Here is an 18,579-nt window from a genome sequence, read left to right on the forward strand (position 1 = left end):
GCCCCCTAAGCACCTGTACAGTTTTGGACGTGGTCATGCTAGACACCGGCACTACCTCCAACCATTTAGAATAACTGTCCACTACAACAAGGAAAAGGTGACCTTGAAAAGGGCCTGCATAGTCAATGTGGATTCTTGACCATAGTACCTGTGTTGGTTCCCATTTGTGCACAGTGGAATGAGGTTGTTCGGGTCTGGTTTTTTGGCACTGATAACACCCTGCGACCTGCCCTTCTATTTCCTTGTTGAGGCCTGGCCACCACACGTAGCTGCGGGCCAGGGCCTTCATCCTGACAACACCGGGGTGTCCCTCGTGTAATGTCCCTAGAACTTTAAACCTCAGTTTGTCTGGGACTATGACCCTATTTCCCCATAACAAACACCCTTTATGTGACGATAATTCGTTCCTCCTGGTAAAATATGGTTGGAAATCCTTCCCTGGGCACTGTGCCAGCCACCCCGAGGCCACCCATGTTGCTACCCTGCTTAGGATTTTATCAGTTGCTGTGCTGTTTGCTATATTTTTAGCCTGCAGGGGGGAGTCAGGAAGTTCCTGGATGGCAATGACATTACAGGCTAGGGCTGGATCTGGCTCAACAATTGACAGGGGCAGTCTGCTCAGGGCGTCTGCGTGCCCCATGTCCTTACCAGGTTTATATTTTAAGTCATACGAATAGGCAGACAGGAATACAGACCATCTTAAAACCCTAGGGGAAAGGATCTGAGGTGTTATTTTATTGGTTGTGAATAACCCCAACAAGGGTTTATGATCGGTGAAGATAGTAAATTTCCTACCATACAGGTAGTCGTGAAACTTTTTGACCCCTGCCACTAGGGCAAGGGCCTCCCTATCAATCTGAGCATAGTTCCTCTCAGCTTGTGTAAGTGTCCTGGAGTAAAAAGCAATAGGCTTTTGCTCCCCTGTCTCTTCCAAGTGACTAAGTACAGCGCCTACTCCATAGGGTGAGGCATCGCACGCCAGGCATAATGGTTTTCCCTCAATGAAATGTGTGACAGCTGAATTATTAGAGAGCAACTGTTTTAGGGCTTTGAAGCTATTGTCGTACCTGGTGGGCCAGTCCCAGGGGGCGTTATTATCAAGTAGCCTATGCAGAGGCTCAGCAATCGTTGCTTTGTGGCGTAGAAAGGAATGGTAGAAGTTAATTAATCCTAGGAATGCTTGTAATTCTGCCCTGTTCCTAGGGGTGGGTGCCATCTTAATAGCTCTTATTTTAGAGTCAGTGGGGTGGATGCCCTGAGCATCCACCCTGAACCCTAAAAATTCTGTGGAGGATACTCCGATATGGCACTTGTCCTTCTGTAATTTTAAACCAGCCAATCGGAACCTGTGCAATACGGCTCTCAACCTGTCAGCTAACTCAGACTCCGATTCTCCGGCTATCAGCACATCATCAAAGTAAGGGCACACACCAGGGATGTCTTTGAGTATTTTTTCCATTATCTCCTGGAATATTCCAGGAGCTACAGCGATTCCAAATTGTAAGCAATTCACTCGAAAGGCTCCCTTGTGTGTGACAATTGTTTGAATTTCAGCTGTTTCATGGGTAACTGGAAGTTGCTGGTACGCCTGCGCCAAGTCGAGCTTGGCAAAGATGGCGCCAGACTGTATTGCTGCGAGGACGTGTTTTACTGAGGGGACCGGGTAAGCATGCGGATTCAAGGCCCGGTTCACCAAGGCCTTATAATCCACGCAAATTCTTATTTTACCATTCGGTTTTAGGGGGGTAACAATAGGAGTTTCCCAATCTCCCCCTTCTACAGGCTCCAGGATTCCCTGCCTCACTAGTTTATCTAGTTCGGTTTCGATTTTTTCTTTTAACGCGAATGGAACCCTCCTAGCTTTAATTCAAATGGGCAGGATTTCTGGATTTAGACTTAATTTTATCGGGGCCCCGGTGTATTTTCCCAGCCCCCCCGAACACATCTGTAAATTCGTTACAGATGGAGTCTAGGGTATTTGTTTGGATATTGTTTATGCCCCCCAACCAAATGCCCAGGGCCTGAAACCAATCTAACCCCACTAAATTAGTTCGTTTTCCGTCGGTGATTAGAACTTGTAATGGGCCCTGGAATTCCCTATATTTGACTAACACTGTTGCCTGGCCCCTTAATTTTATTGGGGAACGTTGGAAGTCAGTTAGTCTAATTTTTGTTGGCTTTATGGAAACCCGCTGCCCGCTCTTGCAGCAAATTGCCGAATAGGTCTCTAATGAGATTAGGGATACAGGTGATCCAGAATCCACTTCCATTTGGCAAGGGATTCCTTCCACACTGATTGTAATTTTGATTTTAGGTTTGAGTGGGGGGTGGATTGCCGTCTGGCATGCCACTTCCACATTTTCTATGACTAAGGGTGCCCAGGTCCCAGGGGGCTTGAGGGGGTTATTGATACCTGCAGGCTGTTCATCGATGTCATTTATGTTGTCACGGTTTGGTGCTCGGCAAACGGTTTGGATATGGCCGGTTTTACCACAGGCATGGCATCTGGCACCGCGGAACCGGTAGGATGCTCTGGAGTGGTTGCCTCCACAGCTGGCACAATTTTAGCTGCTCCCACTCGGGTTTCGGCTTTGGAGTCTCTGGTTCTTGTTGGCTCCTACCGGCTTCTTCAGTGAAGGGGTATAGTCACGTCGGGTCTTGAATTTCTCCAGTCTCTGGAGAATGGCATTAATCTGTGCTTCGTTGGCTGGTTCCCCTTCTTCGTTGTCTACAGCATTTTCCTGATGCACGGAGCCACTCGAATTGTCACCATGTCTGAGCACGTTTTTTTCGTTAATCGCCTCCTGAGCCATAATTTCGTTAACGACTTCTGACAGGCTGAGGGTGGGTTTTGCGATTATCTTTTGCTGGAGGTGATTGTCACTCAGAGCGAACACAATTCTGTCCCGAATCCGATCTTCCATGTCAGGAAAACTGCACATTCAGGCGGCTTGACGCACGGCGGCTACGAAGTCCATTGCTGATTCTCCGGGGAGCTGGTTCCTCTGGATGAATCTGAGTCGCCAGTAGATTTCGGATTTCTTCGGCATGAAATGCTGGGTCAACTTGCCGATGAGGTCAGTGTAGGGCAGTGGCGTGACTGGGTCTGGGATGCTTAACCCGACAGCCACGTCGTACACGGCTGGCCCGCTGATGCATAGCAACGCCGCTGCCTTCGCCTTATCTTCTGTGATTTTGTTCACAAAGAGATACCCCTCGACTTGTCCCAGGTGGGACTCCCATTGTCCCGGGTGGCAGACGTCAAACTCGCACACGTGTCCAATTTGGGTCATTCTGTCCTGGTCTGGTCACTGCTTGACGGGAAGGAATTTAATCGGGAGAGTTCACTCTTCCCCTCCTTTCCCGTAGTCCGCACTTCAGCTCTTGTGACTCAGCTAGTGCTTCAGCTCAAGCAGTATCCCATCTTTGTCGCCACTGTTGTGTATTGTGGGTAGACCGTCAGGCACAGATGACAGGACGCCGAGTTAGAACTCAGATTTATTGTGGTTGGAACAAGGAACTCTCCACAGCTCAGCCCTTTTTATACGGTTGCTGGCTAGCCGCCGGCCAATCCACATCCTTAAAGGATCCCACCAAATGGCCAGACCAATAGGATACTGTTGCTGGGTGATGCTCAGCTGATGCCCAGCTGAGCTGTCAAATAACACTAACATATATACACTGAATATATAACAGATAGGATTAGCAAAACAAAAACTCCTAAAACTTATATTCCCCACCCAGTTCCAAGGACAGAGCATGATCTCCCAGCCACAATGGGAGTCAGGCAACAATAATTAGAATACTAAAAGGGCACACTCAAGCATAGGTAAAAGCATGTTTCAAATGAACAGGCATCTCAAATACAAAGCTCCAAAGAATGTATAAAAACCCATCTATTCTCAACATCATTTTGTCAGCCACCCCACAAACCTTGTAGAACAAAACCCAACCTGGTGGGATGAAACCCATGACTGGAATGTACCGATGGATGGATACAAATTGTTCAAAAGAAATAGACCTACAAAAAGAGAAGGGGAAATTGCACTATATGTAAGAGAAACTACATAGCTACAGAAATGCATGTGATCAAAGATAAAATCCCTCCAGAATGTATATGGGTCAATATAAAAGGGAAAAAAGTGACATTGCCATAGGTGTATATTACAGGCCACTCAACCAATCAGAAGAAATAGATGAAGTCTTTGCCAACCAGTTAACAAATGTATGTAGGAAGCATACCACAGTAGTAATGGGAGACTTCAACTATCCAGATATCAACTGGGAGACAAACTCTGCAGTGAGATCAAACAGATTCCTAATCAACCTAGCCAACAACTTCGTCATCCAAAAGGTGGAGGAGGAAACTAGAAGTAAAGCTATACTGGAACTAATTCTTTCTAATAGAGAAAAAGTGATAGAGTTGAAGTTGCCAGAACCTTGGGTGAAAGTGACCACATCATACTGATATTCAATCTAATGCAAACACAAGCAATAGAAAATAATCCAACCGGTGTCTTAAACTTCAAGAGCTGATTTTAACAAACGTGGAGAGAACCTAGGAAAGATTCCATGGACAAAAATCCTAAAGAGGAAAACAACTCAAGAAGCATGGGAAACTCTGAAAAATATGATCATAAAAGTCCAGTCCAGCACAATACCACCGAAAAAGAAAAACAAGAAATTCAAGAAGAAACCAACATGGCTGCACAATGATCTCTATGGCAAATTGAAAGACAAAAAGGACAAGTATAAAAAATGGAAAGAGGGACATATAACTAAGCTGATTATTATCAGACAGCCAGAACATGCAAAGATGGTCAGGAAAGCAAAAGCTCAGAATGAACAAAAACTTGCAACAGAAATCAAGGACAATAAAAAGAAGTTTCTTTCAACATATTAATAACAAGAAAAATGTCAAGGAAACTATTAAAGAGAGAAGATGGCAAGGAAGTAAAAGGCAGTACAGAGAAAGCAGAGCTGCTTAACTCATTCTTTGCAGAGCTGCTTAACTCATTCTTCCCATCAGTCTTCACACAAAAAGAAATTATAGCCCAACATACCAAAAAAATTATTGCAAAAGACAAATTAGAAACAAAAATTAAAATAAGCAAGAAAATGGTAAGAGAACACCTATCTGACATTGATGAATATAAATCACCGAGACCTGACAGGTTATATCCCAGAGTTCTGAATGAGGTGGCAGATGTTATCAGAACCATTGCACCATATCTTTCAAAAATCCCGGAGCACTGGGGAAGTACCTGAGTATTGGAAAGGGGCTGATGTGGTTCCCATCTTCAAGAAAGGAAAAATAACAGACCCAGGAAACTACAGACCAATCAGTCTAACTTTAATACCTGGGAAGATCCTGGAAAAGATAATAAAAAAAATAAATCTGTGAGCAACTAGAAGCAAACAAAGTTATAACTAGTAGCCACCACAGGTTTGCTAAAAACAGATTATGCCAAACCAATCTTATTTCATTCTTTAATAAACTGACTAAATTAATAGACCAGTGAAATGCTGTGGACACAGTATACTTATATTTCAGTAAGGCATTTGTCAAAGTAGACGACAACCTGCTGGCTTAGTAAGCTAGAAAAAGGTGGGATAGACAACATCACCACCAGATGGATCTGTAGCTGGCTGACAAACCATACTTAGTGAGTGGTCCTCAATGGTACTAAATCCACATGGAGAGAAGTAAGCAGTGGGGTACCACAAGGCTCCGTCTTAGGCCCAGTATTCTTTAATATCTTCATAAATGACTTAGATGAGGTAATAGAAGGGGATCATCAAATTTGCAGATGACACTAAACTGGCAGGAATAGCCAACACCCGAGAACACAAGCTCCGGATCCAAAAAGATTTTGACAAACCTGAACAATGGGCCCTATCCAACAAAATGAATTTTAATGTGGAGAAAAGCAAAGTTTTACATTTAGGTAGGAAAAATCAAAGGTATAAGTACAGATTAGGTGAGACCTGGGTCAAAAACAGTAACTATGGACCTTGGAGTCCTAGTGGATGATCACTAGCCAGTAGTGTGCAGCTGCCTCCAGAAAAGCTAATACAATCCTGGGTTGTAGAACAGAGGCATAGAATTAAGATCATGCAAAGTATTAGTACCACTTTATAAAACCCTAGTGCAGACATGTCAAATGCAAGGCCCAGAGGCCAGATCCGGCCCATGAAGTGGTTTCATGTGGCCCGCGAAGCCATCCTGGAAACAGTAAGGGAATGGCCCCCACTGCCTTGGCCCTGGCCCAGAGACCCTCCTTCTGCCAGAGACCCTCAGATCTGTCCCACTCCTGCCCAGGCCCCCATAGGCACCCTTGATGCAAATGATGTAGAGTTGGCCATGCCCACCCAGTAGGCCATACGCACTCTAGCCACACCCACCCAGTAGTTTCAGTTTCAGTTTCAGTTTTATTTGATTTCTATACCGCCCTTCTCCCTAGGGACTCATGGCGGCTCACAGGGCATATATAAATAACAATACAAAAGTTAAAAGGAAATTAAACCAGTGCCCAGATTAAAAAACAACAATAATAAAATACTAAAAATCAATTTAAAAACCCATATTCCCCCATCAGGCCAGACCAGCTAATTCAAATAAGTGGGTCTTCAACCCGCGACGGAAGGATCGGAGGTCTGATGCCATCCGGAGCTCAACCGGCAGTTGGTTCCATAATGCCGGAGCGCCCACAGAGAAGGCCCTCCCCCTGGGGGCCACCAGTCAACATTCCCTGACCGGAGGCACCCTGAGGAGGCCCTCTCTGTGGGCACGTACTGGGCGGAGGGAAGTTGACGCCGGCAGCAGGTGGTCCCCGAGGTAACCCGGACCCATGCCATGTAAGGACTTAAAGATCATGACCAGGACCTTGAACCTCACCCGGAAGACAACTGGTAGTCAATGCAGCTCGCGGAGCAAAGGTGTAACATGGGAGTACCGGGAAACTCCCAGGACAACTCTCGCGGCCGCATTCTGTACCAGTTGGAGCCTCCGAGTGGTCTTCAAGGGAAGCCCCATGTAGAGAGCATTACAGTAGTCAAGGCGAGAGGTCACGAGCGCATGAGTGACCGTACACAGAGCATCCCGGTCCAGATAGGGCCGCAACTGGCGCACCAGGCGAACCTGGGCGAAAGCCCCCCTAGTCACGGCCACTATATGATCTTCCAGAGTAAGCCGTGAATCTAGGAGGACTCCCAAGTTGCGAGCCCTATCCATGGGGGGTAAAAGCTCACCCCCCATAGAAAGAGATGGAACATTTTGAATGTCCCGGGATGCCGGAATGTACAGCCACTCAGTCTTGTCAGGGTTGAGTTGAAGTCTGTTCCTCCCCATCCAGACCCGAACCGCCTCCAGGCAACGGGACATCACAGCGAGGGCATCACTGGGGTGGTTTGGGGTCGAAAAGAAAAGTTGGGTATCATCGGCGTATTGATGATACCCAACTCCAAAACCACGAATGATCTCACCCAGCGGTTTCATGTAGATGTTGAACAGGAGAGGCGAGAGAACCGACCCCTGAGGAACTCCACAAAGAAGAGACCTAGGGGCCGATCTCTGCCCCCCTGCCAACACCGACTGCGAGCGTCCCAGGAGATAGGAGAACCACTGAAGAACTGTGCCTCCCACTCCCACTCCCCTGAGGCCACACCCACGCAGTCCATATCCACCCGGCCCCCTGAGGGCAACCGCAATGCTGATGCGGCCCTCAATGAAATTGAGTTTGACACCCCTGCCCTGGTGAGACCACACCTGGAATACTGCAACCAATTTTGGTCACCATTCTACAAAAATGATGTTGAGACTTGGAAAAAGTTCAGAGGAGAATAAATAAAATGATCAAAGGTCTGGAGACTAAAACATATGAAGAATGGCTGCAGGACTTGGGTTTAGCTAGTCTAAAGAAAAAAAGAAACAGTTGTGACATGATAGCAGTATTCCAGATTTGAGGGGCTGCCACAAAGAAGAGGACATCAAACTGTTCTCCACAGCACTAGAGGGCAGGACAAGAAACAATGGTTGGAAACTGACCAAAGAGAGAAGCAACCTGGAATTAAGGAGAAAGTTCCTAACAGTGAGGACAATTAACCAGTGGAACAGTTTGCCTTTAGAAATCATGGGCACTCCATCACTGGAGATTTTTAAGAAGAGACTGGACAATCACTTGTCTGAAATGGTATAGGTTCTCCTGCTAGAGCAGGGCGCTGGACTAGAAGACCTCCAAGGTCCCTTCCAATTCTATTCTATTCTATTCTATTCTATTCTATTCTATTCTATTCTATTCTATTCTATTCTATTCTATTCTATTCTATTCTATTCTATTCTATTCTATTCTATTCTATTCTATTCTATTCTATTCTACTCTTTCTGCTGCCATTTTAGTTTCTGGCTACCAAATAAACAGAGACCTTTCTTAGCAGTCTCCATTTTATTTTCAGTGTCTTTCTCCCGGCTTAAAACTAGACCTGATTTTTCTTCCAGCAAAAGGGAATGTCAAAATAAAAAAATAAAGACTCCTTTGTGTTGAGCTTAAGTTATATTTGCTACACAGACTTATTACCTTCTATTTTGGTTAATTTTTATTTTCTTGGGCTTCTTTGGTCTTCCCCAATTCAGTTTGGATCCTGTTTAGCTTTTTGAGATAATTTGCAAGTGGCACTTTCTGTGACAAATATTTAATAATAATAATAATAGAAAGAAATTATTCCCTGGCTTCTTTACTCATTCAGTGCCAACTGGTTTACCCTGCACTCTTATTTCTCTAGGTAATACATAAGATGCAGGTGCCTTAACAATGGAATTCTTTACAGCATCATAGAAAACACAGATTTCTTGGTTATCATATCCCAAATCAACTCAGTATCCAGATATAGTCAAAGAGAAAGTAAGAGGTCCCATCTGGAAGAAAAGGGGAAAAATGCAAACTTGCTCAAATACATCAGAAATATATATATGCACTGAACAAAATTAATATAATGATACTGGGTTTCTTTGTTGCTATTTTTCAGCCACTATCCTGCTTTTTGCAATGTGTACTTCAATACTGGGCACTATATTTGCGCTCAGGTTTCCCCCCCTAAAAGTAAGAACTAGTTTAAAAATATCTACAAACTTAATCTTTGTTTTTACTGATAGTGTTGGCGTGGACATGAGGAAGGGAGCAGGGAACGTAAGTTATGAAACGAGCATTGTGGTGCAAATTATTCCCCATATGTATTTGTGTGCAATGTTGCAGTGCACATGTAAAAGGACAGAACTTGTGTCATAATATTACAATGCACATTTTGTCATTAGTTTGGTTATTATTTCTATAATCTGTAAGGGTTAGGCAGATAGACTACTTTTTAACAGCTATCTCAAACGCTTCTTTTCCATGAGACAAGAATCACTTCCCACCAGGGAGGCATAAAAAGAAGAATCTTTTCCCATAAATTGTATGTGTTAATTATTAACATTATTCCTTGACTAAAATCATTTAAAAGCAAGAAGAAATCAAAGGGACAGACAAGTGACTATAAATGTTTGTCTCATAGTGTACTTGATTGATCAATTGACCATGTACCATGATAATGTATTCTTAACCTGGTCTTTTTCCATAGGGCACCTATTGCCACTATAATTGAGTCTCTCCACCTTGCTGTGGGCTGTTCTCTTCTACATCAACATATGCTGTATACATCTGCATCTACACCAACATCTACATATATACATCTACATCTACACACATATTAATAACAAAAAAATCAATGGATCATTGAAATTTAAAATTAAAAAATATGAATATACACTCAAATACATCTGCATTTATAAGTATGTATGTGTATTCATATTTTTAATTTAATTTAAATTCAGGCATTATAACTGTCATTTGTGTGGAAAACTACTACTTCCACATTCTCTTGCCTTGCATATTGCATGTTTGACCATTAGTTCAATGTTTTTTTTCCAATCTTATCAACTTTAAGATGTTTGAATTTCAACTCTTAGAATTGGAAAGCTAAGTCTACATATCTTAAAAATTGCTGCAATTAAGAAAAACTCCCTTAATTTTACATTGCCTTTCTTTTCTTTTCTTTTTTTTAAAAAAAGCTTTTTTTCTTGTCATGTGAGGCAAATTTTGTCATCTTTTAATGAGAGTGTGCTGGAAGCTGGGGACGGTGTAGGATCAGAAAAGGCTTGTAAGGATTCTTAATAAGTGGGAGCTCTTACAATAGGAATTTGGTATATTTCAGTTCCATCAAAAATCTGCTGGATAGAAAAACAGTCCCTAAAAAACAAAAAAACAGTACTTTTTGATGTATGTGATATTATTTATGTGATATCATCAGAATTAATGCACACTGCATAAATATTTTCCACTTTGAATTTAGTCTAAAACATTTCATGCTTACAGTTTCTCTGTGCCCTCTTCTATCTGTATTGCTTAGCAATTAGTGACTGCTTAATTATTCTAATTATTTATTATAGGGATATTTATGCCTCTTCAAGCTAGTCAGGTTACAATAATCAATAATCAAACAACCACAATAAAATAACACTATCCAATCAATATATCATCCCATCCCTTTATATCTTACCCAGAATAACCCATCCACTGCCCTAAAGGCTTTTTGAGATAGCATTTCATAAATCATTGAAAAGTCATAGAGGATTCCCTCCCATAGATTCCCAATAATCTAAAACCATATAAAAGCAAGGAAAACAAGTAGACAGAGACCAGCGAGAAAATAAGACAAGAGTGCTGTACTTACTGTTGACTAACTGGCCAACACTCAAAGCTGAAGATGAGGAGGAAGAGGAAGAGGAAGAAGAAGCCTGACGCACTGGGCTTTGAGATATAGATGCTTGACTATGAGTCAGGTGTAGAAGACTGGTCTGTGAGGCTGCTTGTCCTACTTGAGTTTGAGAGGGCTGTTGGAGCTACGGACAAAGATAAAGACATTTTCAGCAATAAAATAAAGATGTAGCTAATGGTCCCCTCACCTATCTCCATCATTCCTCCTCATTGGGCTCCTATAGGTCTTGGGCCTGCTTCCCACACTTCTGGGTCCACACCTTCCTCCTCTCCCCCATGTCACTCTTTGTGACTTATCTTTAAAAGATCTCTGGAGTTTGTGTTAGGGGTTGGGAGCAGTGTGCTCCATTCCTAAATGTGTGGCAGGAACCAGAAATGTCTGCCACTTTTGGAGTGGCCACAATGCAATGACATTCAGAAAATGGGATTATGCCACACAGCCCTTGAACAAAGAGGCCCACCTGTTTCCTTAGTGTGAGCTCTGGAGACTTTGCTGAAATCTGCAGTGGTCCACAGGCTCCTGAAATCACATTAGGGAAGCATAGCAACCCATTCTGTCCATAGACTTACCCCTATAAGAGAGCACCATTTTAGAGTGACTACAATTATTTGCAGCTCAACTGAAAAAGGTGCATGATTCTGGAAGCAAACCATATGGCCTAAGGGTGGCGTGGCATGCTCTTCTCCACTGGATCTCTGGAGTTCTGCCCATAATAGTGGAGATCTCCTGGGTGTAATCTCCAGAACTTTTAGAAGCAGAGCTACAAAAATAAGTGAGTGATCAGTGACGATGGGATAGGGAGGAACATGCAGGAACATAACCTCCATGTTTATGCATCTCCCACTGCCTCCATCAGCTTCCACACCTCATGGCCGAACCCAACCAATCAAGCCATATTTTGGCTGTGATGCTTCAGCACCTCATGGCTCCTAGAGGAGGCAGACAGCACCAGAGGGGACCCCACTCGCACCACATCGCCAGTGGGGCATTTTAAAAAACAAATGAGGATAGGAAGGGAAACAATAGGAAAACAATGCAACTCTGGAAAATCCATCAAAAAAAGGTGCTGGAACTATGACACAAAAAACCCTGAGAAAGACCATTTAATTACAGTTTTTTTTGGAAGAACTAGCCCAATTGTATCCATTTAATTGCCTCTCTATTACTCCAATTTCCCACAATTGTCCTGACAAGTTTGTCTTCCATTCAATCTTTTCAATCTGTAGAAAGCAGGCCCAAGCCTAGGGAAATCCCAAAGGGTGGGAACAGAGCATAGGGTGCTCTGCTTAATGACCCCATTAATATTTAATATTCTGATTAATGGATGCATTAATGCTCATTAACCTGTTGGCCTGGCTTGAGTGGTGACAGTGTGATTCCTTGTGTGTTGATTACTGGTAATATCTGATTTCCAATGACTGTTGCAATGATTTGACCCTGGGCATTAGTCAATAACTGTGGTGTAATTGGCTGTACATGAAGGCCCTGAGCTCCTCCTCCTGCTTGATTGGATGAGACTGGATTAGGCATCAGTGGAATTGTTCCAATAATCTGAAAGAAATAGAAAACAGAAATTCTGAACGTCATAAATACTTTATTGTGAAAGTAATACATCTAGGAACACAAAGTATTTTAACTGCTTCAAAACTCATATTTTGTCCAGGACAAAGTTGGATAATATAGTCAGTTTATTAGTTGTGACCATATATGGTAACTGATCTACTATAAATTGGCAGTCTTTATCAAATTGTCTTCTTATATTCTAGTGTATTTTGCTTGACTTCTGCTATTCTTCCTTTGAAGTCTTGAATTCCAAAACAGTAAGGGACATGTTTTAAAGCTAACAATTACAGGAGATCAACTGATCAACTGGAGATACCTCAGAATAACAAAATAACAGACTTCCGGTTTGGAATCGCGGTGCCTGCGGACGCATGGAGGTGAATTCCATCATCAGCATCTGATTTCATCCTGCTGGGGTACCCTGGAAAGGGTTGAAAGTAGCCCTGTAGGGGCGATGAGCAAGGAGGGGACCCCCACTTCATTGCAGGAAGGCCGCAGCCCTGCCTTTTGATCTGGGGCAGCTCTCCAAACTGGCAGGGAAAAGATCAGCCATAGCAATATGGCTCGTCATTAAGCTGCTGACAGCCGAAGTCAAAATTACTACCAAGCACCTTTAAAGCAACGCAGATGAAACTGGGGAGATCTGATATTCTGTTTAAGACTTTAAATATCTTTCCTGCGGGCAAGGAATCCCTCAGAAGAAATGGAGAAACCTTCATAGTCAATAAAAGAGTAGGAAAAGCAATACTGGGATACAATCCTCAAAATGACAGAATGAACTCAGTTCGAATCCAAGGCAAACCATTCAATATCACAGTAGTCCAAGTCTATGCCCCAACCACCAGTGCTGAAGAGGATGAAATTGACCTGTTCTATGAAGCCCTACAGCACCTTATAGAACTAACACCAAAAAATGATGTCCTTATCATCATGGGGGATTGAAATGCTAAAGTAGGAAGCCAAAAGATAACCGGAATAACAGGCAAGTTTGGCCTTGGAGTACAAAATGAAGCAGGGCACAGGCTGATAGAATTTTGCCAAGAGAATACGATGGTGATAGCAAACACTCTTTTCCAACAACCCAAGAAACGGCTCTACACATGGACATCACCAGACGGTCAACACAGAAATCAGATTGACTATATGCTCTGCAGCCAAAGATGGAGAAGCTCTATACAGTCAGTAAAAACAAGACCAGGAGCTGACTGTGGCTCAGACCATGAGCTTCTCATTGCAAAGTTTAGGCTTAAACTGAAGAAAGTAGGGAAAAGCACTAGGCCACTCAGATATGAATTAAATCCTATCCCTGTTGAATATACAGTAGAGGTGACAAATAGATTTAAGGCAGGGGTCGGCAACCTGAAAAAGGAAAAGAGCCACTGGGAACCGGTTCCATCACACATAAAAAAAGTAGGAGCCGCGTTCGTGCGTCCATGCACGCGCAAAAAATGTTTCTTGCGCATGCGCAGACGCGCGCGGTTGTCTTTTTTTTAATGTGTGATGGAACCGGTTCCCGGTTGCGTGACGGCGACAGCCCGTCTGCAAAGCTGCCGAAAGCAGCAGCTTTGCAGACAGGCCGCGGCAGCTTTCACAACAAGCGCGGCCGCTACCCGTTCCGAGAGGTGCGCGCGCACCTCCCCAAACCTGACGACGTTTGGGTAGGTTTGTGGAGGTGCACGCGCACCTCCCCAAACCTCCCCAAACATCGGCAGGTCTCCGTACCTCCGCGCGAACGGGCAGCGGCACCGCTTGTTGCGAAAGCTGCTGTGGCCCGTCTGCAAAGCTGCCGAAAGCGGCAGTTTTGCAGACGGGCCGCAGCAGCTTTTGCAACAAGCGGGGCCACTACCCGTTCCGAGACTTTAAGAACTTGCCACAGTTTGTTATGATCCACACAATCAAAGGCTTTAGTGTAGTCAATGAAGCAGAAGTAGATGTCTTTCTGGAACTCCCTAGCTTTCTCCATGATCCAGCGTATGTTGGCAATTTGATCTCTAGTTCCTCTGCCTCTTTGAAATCCTGCCTGTACTTCTGGTAGTTCTCAATCCACATGCTGCTGGAGTCTAGCTTGTAGGATTTTAAGCATAACTTTACTAGCATGTGAAATGAGTACAATGGTGCGATAGTTTGAAGATTCTTTGGCACTGCCTTTCTTTGGAATTGGAATGTAAACTGATCTTTTCCAATCCTGTGGCCACGGTTGAGTTTTCCAAATTTGCTGGCAAATTGAGTGTAGCACTTTTACTGCATCGTCTTTTAAGATTTTGAATAGCTCAGCTGGAATACTGTCACCTCCACTAGCTATGTTGTTGCTCAGCTTTTCTAAGGCCCACTTCACTTCACATTCTAGGATGTCTGGCTCGAGGTCAGTGACCACTTAATTGTGGTTATCAGGGACATTAAGCTTGTTCTTGTATAGTTCTGTGTAATTTTGCCACCTCTTCTTAATCTCTTCTGCCTCTGTTAGGTCCCTGCCATTTTGGTCCTTTATCATGCCCATTTTTGCATGAAACATTCCCTTCATCTCTCCAATTTTCTTTCTTCTATTTGTTTGCACTGTTCATTTAAGAAGGTATTCTTATCTCTTCTAGCTATTCTCTGGAATTCTGCATTCAATTGGGTGTATCTTTCTCTTTCTCCTTTGCCTTTTGCTTCCCTTCTTTCCTCAGTGATTTTCAAAGCTTCCTCAGACAGCCATTTTGCTTTCTTGTATTTCTTTTTCTTTGGGATGGTTTTAGTTGCTACCTCTTGTACAATGTTGCAAGCCTCCATCCATAGTTCTTCAGGCACTCTGTCTATCAGATGTATTTGTCACCTCTACTGTATATTTGTCAGGGATATTATTTAGTTCATACCTGAGTGGCCTAGTGCTTTTAAAGCCCAATACTTTACTTGAAATTTCTGAATGCATAAAGGAAGGAAATGTTGTATAGATGGTACTTAGCTCCCGCATGAATTTCAAAAATGTTTCCCAATGCAAATGACAAATGTTGGAAATGTGATTCTGCCAGGGGCACTTTCTATCATCAATGGTGGACTTGTCCAAAGGTTAGGCGTTACTGGACCAATATAAAAATTGGTTATTTCAAATAACAGGATATGATTTTCAATTGGACCCAGCTATTTTCCTCTTGGGGATGAAGCCACGAGAAGTATCTAAAAATGTTTGGTATTTATTAATACATATTACAACAGTGGCGCGTATGACTTATGCGCAATATTGGAAGACGAAGGAAATCCCAACAGACTATCAAGTAATAGAGAAAGTATTACTATGTGCAGAGTCAGATCGAATGACATATATTCTCAAAGGGGAAAGTGAATCACTTTTTAATAAAAGTTGGGACTCCTGGTACTCATGGTTACAAAATAGAATATTTAACTTCAACGGGGGAAATACCAGATGATTGTGTAGTACTACTTGAGGGATAGAATTTGGAGATATATACAATTATAGATTTCTAATATTTGGTAATTAAAGGTTACTTAGCCTGGGATGTATGAGAAAAAGAAAATTACACTCCCCGGTCTTGTTTGATGTTGTTGTTTTTGGTTTTTTTTGGTGTATAGGGTGTTTTGGTGTTTTTCTATTCGACGCACTTTTCAGTATTTTGTAATACTGTTCTTGTTGTTTTTATTTAAAACTTGTTTAATAAAGTATTTTTTAAATTTTTTTTTAAAAAGGAAAGATATTTTTTATTATTAGTAAAATTTCCTTTGGGCCCTTATTTGTTATTTAAATTATTTAAGCATATCTCAAAGAAAATATTCTGTACTTTGTTATTCCCTAAACTGATTTCAATTACACTTTGAGTCTAGATTCTTATCTTTATATTTACCTTCTAAAATTTGCCTTGATAATCATAATGCATGAAAAGTAAGATGGGGATAGACTTGAGTAGAATATTATTACACAGTTAACACTACATATACATTAACAACAATATTATAAAGTAAAAGAATTAATAGTTTACACCGAGGTATTAACAACTAAATTTCACAACATTTTTCAACTGAGGTTCTGATATTTTTAACATATGAATAGAGAACTTGAATGATTCTATTTCATGACCTGTGAAGACTGTTTGGATTCTAGGCTTCCATAAATCCAAATTGTTTATATTTTTCTATTATGTTTATACAATGTCATTCTTTTAATACAATACAAAGAACATTTTTTGTCAACACTTTTCACCTAGCCTATTACAAGTATGATATCACTGATGATTGATTTTTTGTCCTTCAATTCATAATTGCAGGGAATGACAAATTTCAAAAACAAAGCACATCGTAGGAATGAGACATAAGCTCTCTTGATTCACATATGATGGTTCCAAAATAATTTGGGGCAAGACCATGCAATGTGTTTGACAAGGTAAAACAAACAACCCCCCCACAAACTGATCATTGGTTAAAATAGTATTACCTTATATAATTTTTACTTTGACCCTTGGTAACCTTGGTAGATGAGAGGATAATGTCAGTACATTGGATAAGAGGACTATGTTTCTCTTGATTCTGACAGAAGTTTTGGCAATAGTCAATATCTTTAGTTATGGAATTTTCCTAGTTAATTTGGATTTGGACTGATCCTCTTCAACTGACCATTGTCAGACATTATTTATTTATTTATTTATTTATTTATTTATTTTATTTTAATTCCATTTATATCCCGCCCTTCTCCGAAGACTCAGGGCGGCTTACAAGCTTAGCAGTAGTCTTCATTATATGTATATGCCTGCTTATTAGGGCTTTCACACACACCCCAAGCGGCATTATTACAAAGTCAGCTTATTGCCCCCAACAATCTGGGTCCTCATTTTACCTACCTCGGAAGGATGGAAGGCTGAGTCAACCTTGAGCCTGGTGGGACTCGAACCTGCACTAATTGCAGGCAGCTGGTGTTACTTAAGGAGGCATCAGCCCACTGCTCCACCAAGGCTCTTATTACGATCATTGGTTGCACAGTCATCCAGGTGTTTAGATTGGGTTTGGCATTTCTGTCCATCTATCAAGTCTTTTCCAAGATCATGGTTAGACAACAATTTAGTTGTTTAAAAATATTAATAGTATAAAAGCTGTTCCAAGTTAAAACTACTTTTTGCAACTGACTTAAGATGAGGTTGTAAAGGTTGATGGTATTCAAGTGGTGCTCCAGTGGGACTGGGATTGTACGCAAGTACCTATTACTATTTATTTATTTATTAATGGGACTTATATCCCGCCCTATCTCCTGAAGGACTCAGGGCAGCTAACAACAATAACATACAATAAATACAGAAATTAAGATAAAATTAAAATTAAAGGCCTCTGTACAATAAATTAAAATTAAAAATTAAAATAAATTAAAATTAGAGTTAAAAATTGTAAACATAATTAAAATCCCTGTCAGTCCAGGTCAGCCAGGTGGAAAAGGAGTGTTTTGAGGCCATGGCGAAAGGACTGGAGATCTTAGGCCATCCGAAGCTCAGGGGGGAGCTGGTTCCACAGGGCTGGCACTCCCACAGAGAAGGCCCTTCCCCTGGGAGTCACCAGCCGACATTGTCTAGCTGACGGTACCCTGAGGAGGCCTTCTCTGTGTGAGTGTACTGGGCGATGGGAATTCGTTCCCGGCAGCAGATGGTCCTGCAAGTATCCCGGGCCTAAGCCATGTAGGGCTTTAAAGGTAAGTACCAGCACCTTAAATCTCACCCGGAGGGCAACCGGTAACCAATGCAGCTCACGCAGGAAGGGTGTAATATGGGAGTATCGGGGTGCTCCCATCACTACCTGTGCAGCCACACTCTGCACCAGCTGAAGCCTCCGGGTGGTCTTCAAGGGCAGCCCCATGTAGAGAGCATTGCAGTAGTCTATATGGGAGGTAATGAGTGCGTGGGTGACTGTACGTAGGGCATCTCGGTCCAGAAAGGGGCGCAACTGGTGTACCAGGCAAATCTGGGCAAATGCCCCCCTAGCCACAACTCCAATATGATCTTCAAAACTGAGTCGTGAATCTAGGAGGACGCCTAGATTGCGTGCTCTATCAACAGGAGGTAACATCTCTCCTCCTATAATCAAAGATGGAACCTCTTGGACTAAACGAGATGTTGGTACGTAAAGCCACTTAGTCTTGGCCGGGTTGAGCCAGAGCCTGTTCTTTCCCATCCAAATCTGTACCGCTTCCAGGCAACGGGACATCACATCGAGGGCATCACTGGGTTGGTTCGG

The 18,579-nt window shown here is 42.5% G+C and overlaps 1 protein-coding gene across 1 annotated transcript in view; it reads right to left on the reverse strand.

Moving 5' to 3' along the window:
- The window catches only part of POU6F2 (POU class 6 homeobox 2), a gene marked incomplete at its 5' end in the record, with an annotated part of 410,237 nt that overhangs the window by 10,637 nt on the left and 381,021 nt on the right, over window positions 1-18,579 (reverse strand). The window contains 2 exons of the mRNA XM_083378293.1: window positions 10,768-10,936; window positions 12,157-12,363. Of these exons, the coding sequence (XP_083234419.1) occupies window positions 10,768-10,936; window positions 12,157-12,363 (376 nt within the window). The remainder of the gene's footprint in view (window positions 1-10,767; window positions 10,937-12,156; window positions 12,364-18,579) is intronic.

The sequence above is a fragment of the Vipera ursinii genome, assembly GCF_947247035.1.
Source record: "Vipera ursinii genome assembly, chromosome: Z".
NCBI classification, from domain to species: domain Eukaryota; kingdom Metazoa; phylum Chordata; class Lepidosauria; order Squamata; family Viperidae; genus Vipera; species Vipera ursinii.